This window comes from Tachypleus tridentatus, chromosome 7 (genome assembly GCF_004210375.1).
Source record: "Tachypleus tridentatus isolate NWPU-2018 chromosome 7, ASM421037v1, whole genome shotgun sequence".
Taxonomy (NCBI): domain Eukaryota; kingdom Metazoa; phylum Arthropoda; class Merostomata; order Xiphosura; family Limulidae; genus Tachypleus; species Tachypleus tridentatus.
In genome coordinates this window covers 4807004-4825851 of record NC_134831.1, presented here as the reverse complement: position 1 = coordinate 4825851, position 18848 = coordinate 4807004, and the positions used below count along the sequence as shown (strand labels likewise).

General features: G+C 33.7%; 1 protein-coding gene and 1 long non-coding RNA gene across 2 annotated transcripts in view; one reads left to right on the top strand and one right to left on the bottom strand.

Moving 5' to 3' along the window:
- LOC143255030 (uncharacterized) overlaps positions 1–12215 on the top strand; it is a 37877-nt gene extending 25662 nt beyond the window's left edge. The window contains exon 3 of the long non-coding RNA XR_013030415.1: positions 11606–12215. This is a non-coding gene — a long non-coding RNA (uncharacterized LOC143255030). The remainder of the gene's footprint in view (positions 1–11605) is intronic.
- The window catches only part of LOC143255029 (guanylate cyclase 32E-like), a 91758-nt gene that overhangs the window by 33011 nt on the left and 39899 nt on the right, over positions 1–18848 (bottom strand). Inside the window, 9 exon segments of the mRNA XM_076510042.1 lie at positions 493–597; positions 2250–2364; positions 2366–2403; positions 3641–3758; positions 4731–4800; positions 5937–6030; positions 6762–6910; positions 14349–14484; positions 16100–16272. Coding sequence (XP_076366157.1) covers positions 493–597; positions 2250–2364; positions 2366–2403; positions 3641–3758; positions 4731–4800; positions 5937–6030; positions 6762–6910; positions 14349–14484; positions 16100–16272 — 998 coding nt within the window.

The window sequence follows — 18848 nt, the reverse complement described above, 5'->3', positions numbered from 1 at the left end:
ACTTACGCTGCAGTCCCTAGGTTTTAAACTAGTCCATCAAACCTGCTATAGATCTACCTAATGTGTAGTAAAGTCTACGTCTACAGTGTTTCTGTTCATTCTTTTCATTTTTTACTTTGGCCACAAAACTATTGGTTTTTTTACTAGTCCTAACGCAGCATGACTTCAATACGGACATGACAATTAAAATTTATACTTTCTTTTTTTCTTTTTTTTAACCTTATGGTAGCATTTTAGGGTTTTCAGATGAGAACATATTCTAAGGTTTATGAACCGATACATCCTATGACTGACTGAGACTCGTTTAAAAAAACTTAAGTACTTGTGTTATATTTTCTATTTTCTTCTTTTATATAGAAACTATTACAAAATAGAAATCAAATAATGTTTAAAAGAAAAATTATTTGATATTAGAAAAAAGAACAAGCACAATAATGTTTATGTATATATATATATATATTCAAATTGTGTTACAGAACTTTATAAACCTACCTCCAGACTTCCTCGAGCACAAAACAATGTTAAAATGCAAATATTCGGAGGTTCTACGCATGCGCCAATAACTGGATTGATGTTTTCGTGTCTCATTTCACGAATCTGATTTAAAAAAAACACAAAAACGAATCAGTCATTTAAAAGCCATAAAAAATAAAATAATTGATTTCTAATTGTTCGACTCTATAAAATATTTATTACTCTGGAATTAGTCATGCAAACTATAGAACAAATTACCATATGAGATTTTGAGAGTCAACACGAAACTGAAGCCTCCTTTATAATGACAAACTTAATATATTTACTTCATGCCAAAAATAATTTTCAGGAAATCAAACTTTTAGATGAATAAAAGGTGTCACTGAAATCAACAACAACGTATAAGATAATAAAGTAAATATATTGATTGACAAGAAACCCGATCAAACGTAAATAATGTATTACAGGGGATCTTGGGTTTCCTATATCGGTGAGATAACGGTCAGTTTATGAACTTAGAACGCTAAAAACGCCCAGCATGGCCAGGTGGTTAAGGCACTCGATTCGTAATCCGAGGATGGCGGGTTTGAATTCCCGTCACATCAAACATGCTCGCTCTTTCAGCCAAGGGGGCGTTATAATGTTACGGTCAATCCCACTAATATTTGGTAAAAGAGTAACCCAAGAGTTGGCGGTGGGTGGTGATGACTAGCTGCTTTCCCTCTAGCCTTACACTGTTAAATTAGGAACGGCTAGTGCAGATAGCTCTCATGTAGCTTCGCACGAAATTCAAAATAAACAAACAAAACAAAACTAGAATATAGGTTTTGACTTTTAGGTTGTTTGTTTCTTTGTTATGAATTTCCCGTGAAGCTACTTGAGAGCTATCTGCGTATTGTAAGGCTAGAGGAAAGCAGCTACTCATCACCACCCACCTCCATCTTTTGGACTATTATTTTATCAACGAATAGTTGGGTTTGTCAGTGACATTATAACGGCTCCAGGACGAGCATATTTGACGTGACGGAGATTCGATCTCGCATCCTTCAGATTGCGAGTCGAGTGCTCTAACTACCTGGTCATTCCGGGTCTGATTTTCCGCAGTGGACACAGCAATGTTTTAAAACAAACATTGATGCAAATTTTGCATCTCAATGGCTCAGCGACAAGCCAACGAACTTGTAATCCTAAAACTAGGTTTCTATTAGCTGTGCTGGGCACCGCACTGGTTGCCTGTTGTGTAGCTTTCTAGTTTACTACAAACAATGAAATGGTAAATTTCTCAAGCTGTTCTGAGGGGGAAAGATGCAATCATTACTGAGATTCTAGGTTTAAGGTAACCTTTGTGGACTAATTAAGACGTAAGTACAATAAAAAATAAATAAAGAAGGTCAGAAAATGTAATAATAGATTTGGTCGCCATCTTTATACGCATTCTAAATAAAGCGGTCATTATAACAACTCAGTTGATTGGAGCATCATACTTGAAATAAAGCCACCAATGAAATATTCCGTTATCGCACATACTATAAGCAAGCCTTAACCTTCGCAAATCAACCTGGAACAGACAACTTATTAAATACAGTTTTCAAATTAACTTTTACAACATTTATTAATGACTTCATCACGATAAATTAACTGATTTTATAATTAAAGCTATTAGAAGCTGAAATTAATGTGGTAATGATGTTCATAGGGAAAAGTCTAAAATTTAATGAAAACAGCTAGGAATATATATATATTAATAATGACAGTAAACATTTATTAGGCCTTACCTGAATAAGTTCCTTACACAAACTTCTGGTCACATCTATTGTACGTTTGTGAATATGTTTTAAGAACACCACGTTGCCTTTGTAGAAACCGACATTATAATTATTTGTATTGGAGAGTGACTCCAAGCTTCCGTTGTTTTTTAATATCGTATTCCTTTGCCTGTAAGTATATCAGTTAATATCTCTAAGTATATCAATTAATACCTGTAAGTATATCAGCTAATACCTGTAAGTATATCAGTTAATAACCGTAAGTGTATCAGCTAATACCTGTACGTATATCAGTTAAGACCTGTAAATGTATCAGCTAATACCTGTAAGTATATCATTTAATACCTATACTATATCAGTTAATACCTGTAAATATGTCAGCTAATACTTGTAAGTGTATCAGTTAATACCTGTAAGTATATTAATTAATATCTGTAAGTATATCAGTTAATACCTATAAGTATAACAATTAATACCTGTAAGTATATTAGTTAAAATATGTAAGTATATCAGTTAATGTTAATACCTGTAAGTATAACAGTTAATACCTGTAAGTATATTAGTTAATATATGTAAGTATATCAGTTAATGTTAATACCTGTAAGTATGACAGTTAATACCTGTAAGTATATTAGTTAATATATGTAAGTATATCAGTTAATACCTGCAAGTGTAACAGTTAATACCTGTAAGTATAACAGTTAATACCTGTAAGTATTTTAGTTAATATATGTAAGTATATCAGTTAATGTATATAAGTATATCAGTTAATACTTATATCAATAAATACTCGGGAGTTTGTACTTACAAGCTTCAACATAAATACTTAACCATAGCTGTTGTTGGAAACAATCACCTAACTAATGTAGTAAGTCACAATTTCTTGTTAGATCCAACTGACATACTGAAATATTATGATTATTTAATATTTACAAGACCAATTTATATTTATGTCAGTAGAGCGTTCTCCGTTTCGCTTTTGAAAGTACAGGCTATTTCCAGCTTATTTTAAGTACTAAACCATTTCAGTAGTTGCACACGTATATATGGTAATGTTATTTATTCATTTTGCGAAGTATGCAGACAACAATGTAGCACAACTGGAAATCAAATACAACTTAATATGAAACAATGAGAAATCAAATAGCTAAGCATTAAATTACATAAAATATGATATATATATTCCAAATATTTTAAGAATGACATATATTTTATTATAATTTTAATTTAATATACAACTAAGTGTAATGGAACGTACTTGAGGTTTTTTACCAAAGATGTCATAAATAAATTTTATAATAACTTGATGGTTTTTTTCCTTCGTATTGTAAAAACTGTCTAGTTTCATATGTTCACACCACATGGATAAAAGTAAAATAAAAAGAAATAACTGAACTTACGTTCATCTGATTCCGGATATTTTGTAATGCATATGTAGAATGTGTTCTAAGTGGCATGACATCTTTGATGTTAACTTTCCACAGTTTACGTGTCATTTTCTGTTCATAGCGATAGTGACTGAAAAAAGAATTATAATTAAACCTATCCAATATGGCGCTGGTAAAGATAATAAAATTGAAGCTTTAATAAAACTACCATAACTTAAATTATTTAAAAAAACGTCGCATTTTTCATTTACTACAATAAAACTCTGAAGATAGTTGTCCAAAACGGAAACTTTCTTCATATATAACATTAAAACGTAATTAAATAACGTCAGACTTACCAAAGAAATTAATTGGTTTTTTGTTATATGTTTAGTTAAATTTATTCAAAATTCCTTTTCAACTTACATGTCACTTTTATGAAGTAATTAATGAAATATTTTATCATTTTTTGAGTTTTTAAAATATTGTGCTCTTTTCTCTGGAAAAATCATTCGTTTAAAAAACTACATTGGCTTTTTTAACCAACCACTTGGCTGTTTTCAATAATATAAAACTTAAACTATTTTTTTGTAAATGTCTAATAAAAGTTAGTAAAACTTTGTGCGAACCAATCATTATTATGTTATATATAAGCTTCTAGGAGACTAGGAATTTGGTAGAAAATTGTCTTTTTGTTTTAGAGAAACATCAAATGGAGTTATATATTTTGCTATTGCATAACAAAGATATAGGTCATATTACCCTAGTAGGCTTTGCAAAGCTAATTATCTTGAGGTATTACAATGTGTTTCGTTCAAACTGGCAACATAAACGTAGCTAAAAATAAGTGAACATTGAAGATATTCATGAGTCATGTTTTTAAATATATTATTCAGTCTTAAATATTTTAAACTAGTATTACGGTGCATTTTAAACATATATTGATATTGAAGTAGTGTCCTTTTCTATACTTGCTACAATGATACGACACCAATATTGTACTGAATTTCTAATTATTATCAAGAGAAACCTAGAACTGAAATATACTAATATTGTTTACCTGACAACTCTGTGATATGATAAACAATATAAGTGTACTTTAGTACCATTATCATAAACTTACCGAATGCTGAAAGTTCCAGCAACAACAACAACAACTCCTGAAACGAATCCAATTAAGATGATCTTCCAGTCTGGAAAAATATTATTTATTTTCTTATTATTGCCTAAACTTTCCAATTAATCCAGTCTCGTCACTTTATAAACAGAAGTAATTGAACTTCCAATAATATAGCACTAGTTTTCATATCTAATTGCTTTTTGAAAGTTCAATTATTAGAACCGTAAGACTTTATAAACAAAATTGAATTGATTTTCTCAAGTTTTAACTCTCGTTTATTTTATATTAGGAGCTTTAACCAACGAGAAATCAGTTTCATGATTGCTCTGTCTACCTACGTGTTAGGACAGATGAGCGCATGTCATTTTCAACTTCCATTTTGTTGACAGTTTTTATTACCAGACTTTAAAGTAATTACTTTGAAAAGTGAGTTCTATCCTTACGAATGGAAAATTGTAGGTTTAAAATATCTAAACAGATCACAAGGATAATCATAATTCCCACCCTAATGCTCATTCATGGATTAAGTTAAACCTTATTAAGGTTACATTGTGCTCGAAAATCACTTTCAACCCCACCGAACGCGAATTAATGGATTAAACTAATCTTCACTGCGTTGTTTAAAGTAATTCAACACATACCGTTATGTCCATTAGTTTAATTCTTCAATCGTATTTAGTTTGTAGAAATAAATGTTGGTTTTAAGTATTTTATTGTACATTGGACTTATTCTTACACAATATATATATATATATATTTCGTCATACTGAACATGATAGACCTTAAAGCCCTATAATGTGACGGTCAATCCCCTATTCATTGGTAAAAAAATTTAGCCCAAGAGTTGGCCGCGAATGGTGATTTCTGTTGTCTTCGTTCTAGTCTTGACCCGGTATAGCCAGGTGGTTATGGCGTTTGACTCATAATCTTTGGGGCGCGGGTTCGAATCCACGTTACACCAAACATGTTCATCCTTTTAGCCATCGGTGCGTCATAATGTGATGGTCAGTGACACATTGGTTGGTAAAAGAGTGGCTCAAGAGTTGGCGGTGGGTGATAATGACTAGTTGCCTTCCCTCTAGTCTTACACTGCTACATTAGGGACGGCTAGCGCACTTAACACTCGTGTAGCATTGCGCGAAATTCAAAAAACAAATAAAAACAATTTTACATTGAGTGAGGGGATTATAATAAGTTAATTTCACTTACCTGGTTTACAATACTCCCCATGGAATCCACATTCTGGTTCACTTCGAGGAGGCCTTCCATTAATCCACTGAATATTTCTTTTCAGTTTCAGTTCCTCATAAAAGAAAAAAATCAAAAATTATAAATGGATCACTATGTTTATTTGTTTTTTACTATTGCCACAAAACCTAGAATTTTTCTTATAAAGAATAAGATGATTAATATTTTATATACTGCACACGTGTTAATCTTATACGTAGTGTCTAAATATGTAATCACTTATCACTTTTTTCATAATATCCACTAAAAATAACCATGACTTGATCAACATATTAGAAACCTCACAATATGACGACAATATTTAAAGTTATGTCACTACTGTGATCACGAAGTGAAAAACATTTACTTAACGATAGACTGATTATATAAGATTAAGTATTCATAAATAAATTTTATTTATAACCATTATTATTTAATTACGAACTATTATTTATCCTTTTGTTTGACTCCTGTTTACGTCTGATTTATTTCAGTATGCACACCAGTATTCTGGTGATATTACTTTATATTATAACATTTCCAGGTGAGGAGGTTTACGTTATTTAATCATGGGGACGGCTATGTTTCAAGATGATATATAATAACAGACGAAAGAAGAAAATAGTTTAATAACACAAGTCATTGTCGACTTTAAAAAAATCACATTTCAAGTAGAGTAACGCAAAAGTAAACATTACTTTAGCAACTGTAAAAAATTACCTACAAACTGACCAACATTTTAGAAACCTTAGTTGGCTTAAGAGTAAGATTTTATATACAAACTGACCCAAGTTTCAAAAACCTTACTGGAAGTAAGTGCATAGCTTCAGATACGAAGTGTCCAACAGGCTGCATACTTTTACCAACTCCGTTAGAGTTCTGCACTAAAGCTAATAAACTGTAGTTTCCTTCAGCATCACCGTTGTCATCAAGAGTTATATTGTATCCCAATATACCTAATAGACAGAAGCCACTCAAACGTTATAGCAACAAAACCGAACCTACGTATTGTAATGAGTAAGAAAATAGGTTTAAAACTAACCAACAGTATTTGATTCAAATAAGTGCGTAACTGTTTGTTAAACAATGGTCTACAATTATTTTATTAATGTAAGTACATAATTGTTTGTTAAACAATGGTCTACCAATTATTTTATTAATGTAAGTATATAATTGTTTGTTAAACAATAGTCTACCAATTATTTTATTAATGTAAGTACATAAGGGTTGTTAAACAATAATTTACAGAGCATTCTGTTAATATAATTACAATAATTGTCTGTTAGGGAAGAGTTTAAACGCTCAATTATATATATATGTTACAATTGTTAAATTGTTATTTTTATCATGAACACTATTTTAAAGATTTATGTTTGTTCGAAATAACATTTAAGACAAAGTACAGCCACTGACTACAATACCACTTTCTTAAAAGACTCCATCAATTATTTGAATAGACGAACTAATTGCATTTCACAGACATATTATTGCATCCAAAGCTGTTAACAATAGTCCTAGTAAGTAAATTTATAGACTTACGATATACTGAAGTTAAAAACTACTGCTATTTTCCTTTATTTTAACTTCTATTTACGTCTTAAACGCGCGCTTCTGTTCATAATAACGACTTGCACGACTCTTCTTAATAAAACTCTGAATGTCTTATGACACTACAGAGACTGTTTACCATTTGTTCTTTTTTGCAACGTTATCACATAAGTATTTATAACGCATCCTTTGATCATGTTAAGATCACGAAATACTGTTTTTGTAATATATACCTGATAAGTTTATGATTATGTTTCAGTGAATCCCTGACTATCCTATGATCATGTACAAAGATTGTCATGTCTGGTAGACTAGAAGAAAATAGCTAGTTAACTCACTGTCGGTTCTTGGGGTATTGTCTCTCCAAATGATTGGCTTTAACCCGCCATTCTTAAGAAACACCCAAGGCTCCAAAATATTAAGCGCGACTTTTTCTTTTCTCCAAAAACGGGACATGAACCATAGATTACATATGCACAATCTAGCCTGCTGGAGTCTATTTAAGTACATTCTATACACATGTTACGGTACACTTTGGTGCTGGACTTCGACTTTCACACGTAGATTTCGTAGTGATATTTTTTCCGATTTGTAATCAGTCGTAATGTGGACTGAAGCCATAAATACAGATTCTCCAGTTTCTATTAATATAATTGCAATAATTGTCTGTTAGGCAAGAGTGTAGACGTTCAGTTATATATATATATATTACAGTTGTTAAACTGAACAGAAGCGCGTACCTGTCGACATAAGGTACAACAATAACGAAAACCTACTATGTGTCACAAGAAAGGCCGAAAGAGATAAATATGTGGCCGGAGGTTAAGAAATAAATCAGGTCAAGTTTTATTTGTAAGTTCAACTTACGTGTCACTTTAAAGCACTGGGAAAATTTGTAAAAATAACGAAATTTATCAAGAATGAAAAAAATATGTACATTATATTGATGCATTTTCCAGAACACAGGGTGCGCTAACACTTGATTCTCATTAGCCTTTCTTTAGTGTCTCGTGTACTTGAAATGCCTGATAGGTTCAACTGCAGCGACCAACTCTTAACATAAGCTAATGAAGAGAATAGAACCACGTAATTTTAAATAATGGGTGAATTGTGAATGATGATCCAAAACAGAGAAAAAAAAATTCTCGACTCTATCAACAACCACGTAGAAATGTTTAAAACCTCATTAACATATATAATAATTATTGAATAAGTGTAAACCCACTGAGCATTGGATACATTAGCAACAATTCTTTTAGCGTCACACAGAACAAACGACGGTCTTAAAGTAATACGTCTTAGGTTTAAGCACCTCGTCCTTGAGATATACAAACAAAGTTTGTTTTGTTTGTTTGTTTTTTTAATTTCGTGCAAAACTACACGAAGGCTGTCTGCGCTTGCCGACACTAATTTAGCAGTATAAGACTAGAGCGAAGGCCATTAGTCATCACCACCCACCTCCAACTCTTAGGTTACTCTTTTACTATAGAATAATGGGGTTGCTGTTACTTTATAGCGGCCTCAGAGCTGAAAGAACGAGCATGTTTGGTGCGACGGGGATTCGAACACGCGACCATCAGATTGCGAGTTGAGCGCCCTGACCACCTGGTCATGTCGGACACTAACACAAAGTAATTTAATAACTTATTGTAAATACATTTAGTTTCCTTTCGTTGTGTGAGGCTCAGCATGGCAATGTGGGTTAAGGCGTTCGACTCGTAATCTGAGGATCGCGGGTTCGAATCCCCGTCGCATCAAATATGCCCGTCCTTTCAACTGTGGGGGCGAGATAATGTGTGGTCAATCCCTATTCGTTGGTAAAAGAGTAGCCCAAAAGTTGGCGGCGGGTAGTGATGACTAGCTGCTTTCCCTCTAATCTTACACTGCTAAATTAGAGACGGCTAGCGCAAATAGCTCTCGTCTAGCTTTGCGCGAAATTAAAAAAACAAAAACAAGTAAACAATCTTTGCAGGAGACCGTCAACCTAGAACGTTCGAAAGCGTTCTTAGGAAACGCCATGTCGTAAATAATTTAATTAATCTGATCAGAAAGTTGAAACCGGCCATTGTCTTACCTTAGCCGAATTATTTACGGGAATCTGAAAATGTCTTAAGTTATCAAATATTTTTGAAAAATATGACAGTATTTTATTTTTCAATGAGTGAGAGACTAGTGGCTACGAAAGGAAGTACTTAATATGGTTACAGCTGAACTATTTATATAATGAAACAATAGTTAACAATGGACAAAGTCAGCAGAAAAAGTATTGTTCGTTTATTTTTGAATTTCGCGCAAAGTTACACGAGGGCTATCTGCGCTAGCCATTCTTAATTTTGCAATGTAAGACTAGAGGGAAGACAGCTTGTCATCACCAACCACCGCCAAATCTTGGGCTATTCTTATACGAACGAATAGTGGGGTTGAATGTCGTATTATAACTGCCTCACAGCTAAAAGAGCGAGCATGTTTGGTGTGACGGGGATTCGAACCAGTGACTCTCAAATTATGAGTCGAGTGCCTTAGCCACCTGGACATGCCGGGATTACACATAATTATAAAGTGACTTTTAAGTTTAGAATTATGTAATACGAACTTTATAAGGACTTGAAGAACCCGCAGTTATAATACAGTTAACATAATTAACAAAATACTTGATTTACGAGTTATAAATTGTATAACAGACAGATGTTCTTTATAAATGTACAGTCATGAAATTCTAAATGAAGGCTTTGTTTCTTATAACGCAAAGCTACGTAATAAGATATGTGTCTTGTCCACCACGGGAAATAGACCCTCGGACTGTGGGGTGGTAAGTTCCTAAACCAAAAGGAATATTTTGATTTTAACACTTGACATCTATGACAAAGACACAATTGAGTGAACTCTATATGCTGTGTAAGGGAAAATGAGACGAACTAAAAACTGCACATATGCTAAACGGATTAAAATGAATTCTCTACATATGTATTTTTGTGGACATATATATATTTTTTGGTCTGAAATTTCAAACAGCTGTAATAAATATGTTCTTCAAATAATTTAGTAAAACAAATTTTGTAATGATTGGGTATGTTATAATTAGCAAAAAGTTCATAGTATACAAAAATATCAACGTTCGCTGTAACTTATACACTGACGAATTCACGTGGAACATTCTATCCGTGACGTTGTTAAGCAAATCACGTTCACGTGACAGATTTCGTCGACATGGCGACTGATCATGTTAGCGCGTGCCTAGAACGTCGAACTACATCAAAAACTCCAGAGAATGCTGTAATCACAAGATGAAATTTTGCACTCGAAGCTTTAAGGACGTAATGGTACTCACGATGTTGAAAAGCCTTTCGCAGAATAAACAATATATTTTTTTGTCAATAGAAATCTTCAGAACTGGTGAACCAGCACTGAATACTTATTTTCTACCTATGTAAGTAACCCTGTAGTTTCTGTAATATTCCATACCTCGTAAGTATCTTTTTTGTTTTTACCGCAAATTTCTATTTTGCCTTTTACTTCTGGCTCAGCATGGCTAGGTGGTTAAGGAACTCGACTCTTAATTTGAGGGTCGCAATTTCGAATCCCTTTCACACCAAACATGCTCGCCATTTCAACCATGGGCCAATCCACTATTCGTTGGTAAAAGAAAAGTCCAAGAGTTCGTGGTGGGTAGTGATGACTAGCTGCTTTCCCTCTATCTTTACACTGCTAAATTAGGAACGGCTAGCGTAGATAGCCTTCGCGTAGTTTTACACGAAATTCAAAACCAAACAAACCTTTTACATCTACTTATAAAATCCGGTAAAAACATCTATGTTGTTATATGAATGAAAACTAACTATCTTGAAAACATTTTAAACTTGTCATTCAGAAATTTAAACCTCGGTCTTAGAAATTTACACGATTTCAAAAATAAGAAGGAAAACTTTGCTCCGAGGAAAACTTCTGTTGTAACTAAAAAATATGTGTCACGAACATATAAATTAAACACTTTATGTAAATGTAAAAACATACATAAAGTATTGGAAAGGTAACTGTTTTATTGATAATATCTTTATTTCTTAAAAGTTTTAGCTCAAAATTCGTTTTAATATTGTCCTTTTCAGGATCATCCCCTAGATATCGAGCTTTGCTAGATGAAGTATAAGTTGAAGACGTAATGAATGGATTTGAAGAAAAATAAATCGACTCTATGGGATAGCGGTAAATCTATGCATCTGGAACGCCAAAATCCAAGATTCGATTCCTCGCAGTGGGCAATTGATAAACTAACGTGATATTGTCCTAAAGAAAACTACCAACAACGAGTCTGCTATCCTTCACTTCACCAAACTAATACTAAAAAAAAAAATAATACTTGTGCAAAATGGACTAAAGTATAAACTATACATAAGTAAATATAAACAAAAACTGTTAGTTAACATCTTTCAGAAATCTGATTTCGATATTATTTATTGTATTAGAAAACAGAAAGAAAATTAACACTTAAAAACCAAGTTGTATAATGTTTAATATCTCGCAACCAACACTGCACACTGGTCTGTAATAGATAAAAGTCCTATCAACACTGTACACTGATCTCTATTAGATAAACGTTCTATCAAAACTTTACACTGGTCTCTATTAGATAAATGTTCTATCAACACTCTGAACTGGTCTTTAATGGAGAAACGTCCTATCAGCTCTGTACACTGGTCTGTAATAGAAAAAAATCCTATCAACACTGTATACTGGTCTCTATTAGATAAATGTCCTATCAACACTGTACACTGGTCTCTATTAGATAAACTTCTTATCAACACTGTACACTGGTCTCTGTTACTCTGGCTGAATATAGTACATTATTAAACATTTATCACGTCATATTTGCTTCTTTCATTATGTCTATTATTCTACAGAGCTCACTCCTGATTGGACTATAATATTTCGAAAAGTACACATACGTTATAACATATATGTCAGTTCTCATATGTTATAACATATATGTCAGTACTCATATGTGGTAACATATATGTCAGTTCCCATATGTTGTAACATATATGTCAGTACTCATATGTTATAACATATGTCAGTACCCATATGTTATAACAGTATTTTTGTAACCTCAATTTTATTCATGCTCCCCATTATTATTTCCCGCAATTATAACATTTAGAAATGTAGAATTTGTAGCCTACCATAGCTAGAAAATGTCAGTATATCGTCATAGAATATTCTTGTACTTGATGTTTCGTTAGTGCAAGCAAAGCTACACGATGTATTGGCCGTCTGCAACGTGTTCTGAAGAACTCTTTTTTATACTCTCTTCAAATTATTTTATGTTAATATCGCTTCCCCTCAGGCCCGATAGCCAGGTGGTTAAAGCACTTGACTCGTCATCTGCGGGTCACGGGTTCAAATCCCCATCACACCAAATCATGCTTGTTCTTTCAGCCGTTGGGGCGTTATAATGTGACCGTCAATTTCACTATTCATTGGTAAAAAGGGTAGCCCAAGAATTGGCTTGGGGTGTTGATAATTAGCTGTCTTCCCTCTAATCTTGCGCTGTTAAATCAGGGACGGCTAGCACGAATAACCTCGCGCAGCTTTGTGCGAAATTCAAAACAAACCAAACCTCCAGTTCGAAATGTTTCCGTTAATTAACGCAAAAGATTTCGACGTTTTAACTCCAGAGCGAAGCTGATTACTATGTTTGTTGTTAAGCAAAGCACAAAGTTAACAATGGCCGTCTGCGTTATACTTACTACAGGAATCAAAACCCAATGTTTAGCGTTATTAATCTTCAGACCTCTCGCTGATCCAATGAATGGCAACTATGATAGGTTAATTTAATATTTGCTTTAAGATACTCAATAAAGTGACAATAAACATATTTAAAATTGAGGAAAAACGAGAAATTTGTACATCATAAATTCACGACCATGGTTTCATCAGTAACGACATCATCGTTATCGTAAATAAATAATTTACTTGCGTTTACTTGTTTATAGTTAAGCATAAAGCTTCATAGTGGGCTATCTGTGTTTTTCCCACTATTGGTATCGAAAACTTATTAGCGTTGTAAGTCCATAGACATCCCGCTGTGCCACTAGAGAGCGTGTATTTGTGAGACGTACAGTTGTCTCCTTTGTCCTCAATTCTGTAATTATACAGTTTCATGTATCAGTTATATAAAATAAATATTTAAAACTAATCTACTTTCAAGTAAAAATATATTATATCAATAACCGCATAAATATAAATATATATTTTACTGTAACCATTAGTCAAGGAAAACTTCTAAAACGTATTTCCAATTTCAATAAAAATATTTATAAAACATAACACTAAGTTTAAGAAAGCTTAGAGACCTTAATTTACTAGTTTTACGTCATACAAAACTGATATAATCTGGTAAAATAACAGTAGCTGTATGTTTACATTTGAGAAAAATGAGATTGAATTCATTAGCTCGTAGGTGTAGTTAATATCCGTGCTTCGTTATTTCCAATACCAGTAAAGTGAGTTAAATGCGTGATTAATTTTCTGTACGCGCAGGAACAAACCAATATTTTAGAGAAAACTTTCATAACGAAAGTTCTGTTATGTTGAGAACGCTCAAAATAATGAATACTTAATAAGAAATTTCGTAACGCAAGAAAAAAGTTCATCCATACACTGGTTAATTTTCTGTACGCGCAGGAACAAACCAATATTTTAGAGAAAACTCTCATAACGAAAGTTTTGTTATGTTAAGAACGTTCAAAATAATGAATACTTAATAAGAAATTTCGTAACGCAAGAAAAAAGTCCATCTATCCACTCTTCTCGCCTTATGAAGTATGTAATAGTTGAAAACACAGAACCTACTTTCGTATCTGTATCCCCGTATGTAGTTAAATATTTCTTCTCCATTATCTTCTCTCACGCCGACAGCCAAGGCCTTAGTCAGAGCAGACGCATATATCATAACAGCATCATACGCCAGGCTGGCGTAAATGGGGATCTACAAGAGATCAGAGGTGAAGTTAGAAATAATGATTACTACCTGATAAAACTAGAAGTTAAAATTACACAATTTTGTTAACGATAGAAAGTAACCACACTGCAAAAACATTTGTGTTTTGTGAATCATATACATAACACATCTTTTCACAATGTTATTGTTGGATCAAACGTTTTTTTCATTGATTTAGTTTTGAGGTAATATGATATAGAAAGCTAGTATCAAATCAATTATTAGTATTAAATAAAAAATAAGGTACTTATGGGCAAGTTGGTTTGGTTTGAATTTTGAGCAAAGCTACTCGAGGGCTATCTGCGATAACCGTCCCTAATTTAGTGGCGTAAGACTAAAGGGAAGGCAGCTAGTCATCACCACCCACCGCCACCTCTTGGGCTACTCTTTTACAAACGAATAGTGGAATTGACCGTCACATTATAACGCCCCACGGCTGAAAGGAAGAGCATGTTTGGTGATGTTGGTTCGAACCCACGATCCTCGGAATACGAGTCGAGCGCCTTAACCACCTAGCCATGCTGAGCCCTGAGCAACTTAACCCAATTTTCGTAAATGCATAAGATACCTTAAACATGAAATTCTAAGAACTTACGAGTAAAGGTAAAGAAAAGCTAAAACAGTGTGGTAACAAAACTATATATGTTATATATGGTACCGACGAGGCATTTCGACAAATACCAAAACTCACCAGGCCCACTGAAGTATGACTGACATAGGACGCCATTTATGAAATTGCATAAACAACTGTTATGATGTAAAGTAGATTAAACTGATGAAGTACAAATATACAAGTTAAGTATTTACAACCAGAGAGAACTTATCTTAATTATTTTATAAACTGTAGAGTTGATATCACTCATAATATACAACAATCTACTATTTCAACAGCAAATAAACTGTATTCTTTCTTCGTTAATGGAAAATTTGATATTATTTTTTAGATACAAAGTATTATTTTCAGAGTGAATGCTGAACCTGATAAAACCTTTACTTATTGTGTTCAGAGTGAATGCTGAACCTGATAAAACCTTTACTTATTGTGTTCAGAGTGAATGCTGAACCCGATGAAACCTATACTTACTGTTCTCAGAGTGAAAGCTGAACCTGATGAAATTTTTACTTATTGTTTTCAGAGTGAATGCTGAATCTGATGAAACCTTTACTGGCAGAACCATGGCAGAAATAAATGAAATATTTATGAAACGTATAAATGTTTAGATTTTCATCAATTTCGTAGTTACAAGTTTCAGTTTTTTATTTCTTTAGCTACTAATATTCAAAACCTTATAGTGCACACTGGTGGGATTTACACATTTTATATTATATTATATACATATATATAGTTATTTGTTTTAACTTTTATCATAATTTTGAAACCACTATCATAAACAGTTTTATTAGGCATTTAGCCATTACCAAAATGAATGTTTAAATTAATGAAACATGTTTTAAATGTTCGTTTTTACTATGTAACAATATTTATTGAATCTGCGATAGAAGCGTATAACAATATAAATATTAAAGTTAACTTGTGGTCGATTTTAGATCTAAATATCGTACTTGCGAGAAAAAATTACAAGGAACATGAAGACCATCTTACCCTGATTTCTAGTCCTTCGGGGTATGGAATACGAAACGGTGGCTTCTGAGAATAATTTCGCACAGTTTTAAGGAACTCGTCGTAATGTGGATTTTTTGGAGATTGGTGAGTTACAATAAGAATTGACCGAAACGGCTTGAAGTCAATCGATTTGGATCCAGAGCCATCGGTTACTGAAATAAATTTTTACTTTAAAAACCTCCAACAACAACATCTTCAAGTACATAAAATCAGAAGGTGTCCCTATAAAACCCCAAATAATTTATTATTATTTCATAAATGTTTACTCAACCATATAACTCCCTATTAACCATCGTCCCTGGCGGTTTGTTTGTTTGTTTGTTTTTTTGAATTTCGCACAATGCTACTCGAGGGCTATCTGTGCTAGCCGTCCCTAATTTAGCAGTGTAAGACTAGAGGAAGGCAGCTAGTCATCACCACCCACCGCCAACTCTTGGGCTACTCTTTTACCAACGAATAGTGGGATTAACCGTCACATTATAACGCCCCCACGGCTGGGAGGGCGAGCATGTTTGGCGCGACGCGGGCGCAAACCCGCGACCCTCGGATTACGAGTCGCACGCCTTACGCGCTAGGCCATGCCAAGCCTGTCCATGGCGGAAAAAACGTTTTTTCTTAAGGCGGTTGGATCTTAATAAGTATCACTTCAAGCGCGTGCCAAGCCTAATAATCTAAAAAAACAACAACAAAAACAACAACAACAAAATTGACTCGCTTCGTGTTATCCAAACCCTTTACCTGGAGACAGCTTTACAATATTTTTTCGACATACGAAGAAAAGAGAAGTTACCAGAAAATAGATTTTTGCTTTGCAGCCTTCTCTTATAAGTTTTTCCACAGCAAAATTACTTTCCCTAAGAAACATATTGGTTCATTTGAACTTCAAATGCAATGCCCGTTGTGGCTCAGAGGTAAATCTGAAGGCTTATAACCCTGAAAACCGGACTTCGATACCTGTGATAGGACAGCACATATAACCAGATGATATATTTGTGCTTACTTATAAGCCAAACAAACAAACGTTAAGTTCAGTCCTTTCAAAAATAATTCCAGATAGACCCAGTGTATTGTTGGCTTTATTTAAAACCTTTTTTTTTTTTTTTGTAACGCAGATCTCTCAACTATGTGAAGGTCTTCCTTAGAACTTTTAATATAAAGAAATGTTTATCAAAGAAAGACTATTTTTATTTTGTACAAACTGTACGAAACAGTTTTGATGAAAACTTACGAACAATAAAGTTAGAAGTATTAGAAATATGATAATTAATATAACATCTATTGGATTATACTTTTCAATCAATCACGATAGGATTACTGTATCAACTGATAAATTATTAAATAAAGAAACACTGTTACGTTACTTATAAAACTACTTCAGACAAATGCAACAAAATTAAATATATACAACTGTTTCTTTCATACACACATTAAGTACTTACTGTAAGTTTATAGCGTCCCCGGTGGCTCAGATACAAGTTTGAAGACCTACGACCCCAGAAACTTTAGGCTTAACAACTAACTCAAAGTTTGTGGTAATAGGATAACAATTTGCTTCCCCTAAATAATTAGTATGATAACTGAAGTGTAGTTGCTAATTGCTTATTATCTTTTGCATCACAGTAGAGCCCGGCCCGCATGTCCAAGTGTGTTAAGGCGTTTGACTCGTAATCCGAGGGTCGCGGGTTTGAATCCCGGTCGCACAAAACATGCCCACCTTTTCAGCCGTTATAATGTGACGGTCAATCCCACTGCTCGTTGGTAAAAAAATAGTCCAAGAGTTGGCGGTGGGTGGTAATGACTAGTTGCCTTCCTTCTCGTCTTACGCTGCTAAGGTAGGGACGGCTATCACAGATAGCCCTCAAGTAGCTTTGCGTGAAATTCAAAAAACAAACAAACAACCATCACAGTAGCTAGGTAGAAAATTACTGACACGCGGACATATTTCCCTATACAAGAGGTTTCTTTGGAAAGAGGTGGTACGTGAACAAAGACATCGGATCATAATTCAGCCGCAACACAACAGTAATCAGACACCAAACTGTCTAAATGATCTCTAGAGAAAAAACACCATTAACAAAATCCCGCATATGCGTGTATTCCAGTGCACGGAAGAAACACAACACTAACAGAAGCAAACCAGTAGACGAACGTTCACCAACAAAGTACAGTTATAACTAATACCGATCCCCCCGAGAGAAGGTAAGGTAATGACTATAGAAAATAAATAGTTGTCAAAACAGATACGAGCTACACACGAAATGAAAATAAAATCCTTCTACACACAACAATCTAATAATATCCCCAGTCACTCCAGCAAATAACTCAATAAATCCTAGATAGCCCATTCCCTCTCCTGGAGGTTATGCGACTTAGGTTTTCCTTTTTCAGGACTACAGTTTCTGGGAAGGTTAATCCAGCATAAAGCAGAGATAAAACATAAAATATTATTCTAGAGAGAGTCGAGTATTGTAATGACAGGATAAAATGGATTAATTCATGGATGAGCATCTGCGAAACTTGTACTGGGTCGAATGATAACAACATTGGGATTATAGGAGAGTTAGTTAAAAATAAATGATGGTGGGTGGAAGAACACAAAATACTGTACATAGAAGAAACATGCGGATTTATGTAATTTGTAGCAGAGACACTAGGCGGAGCTTTTAGCGTTTGCTTTCACTTCATTCTTTACGTTGTGTACGGTACGTAGTAAACTATTTGGTATTCG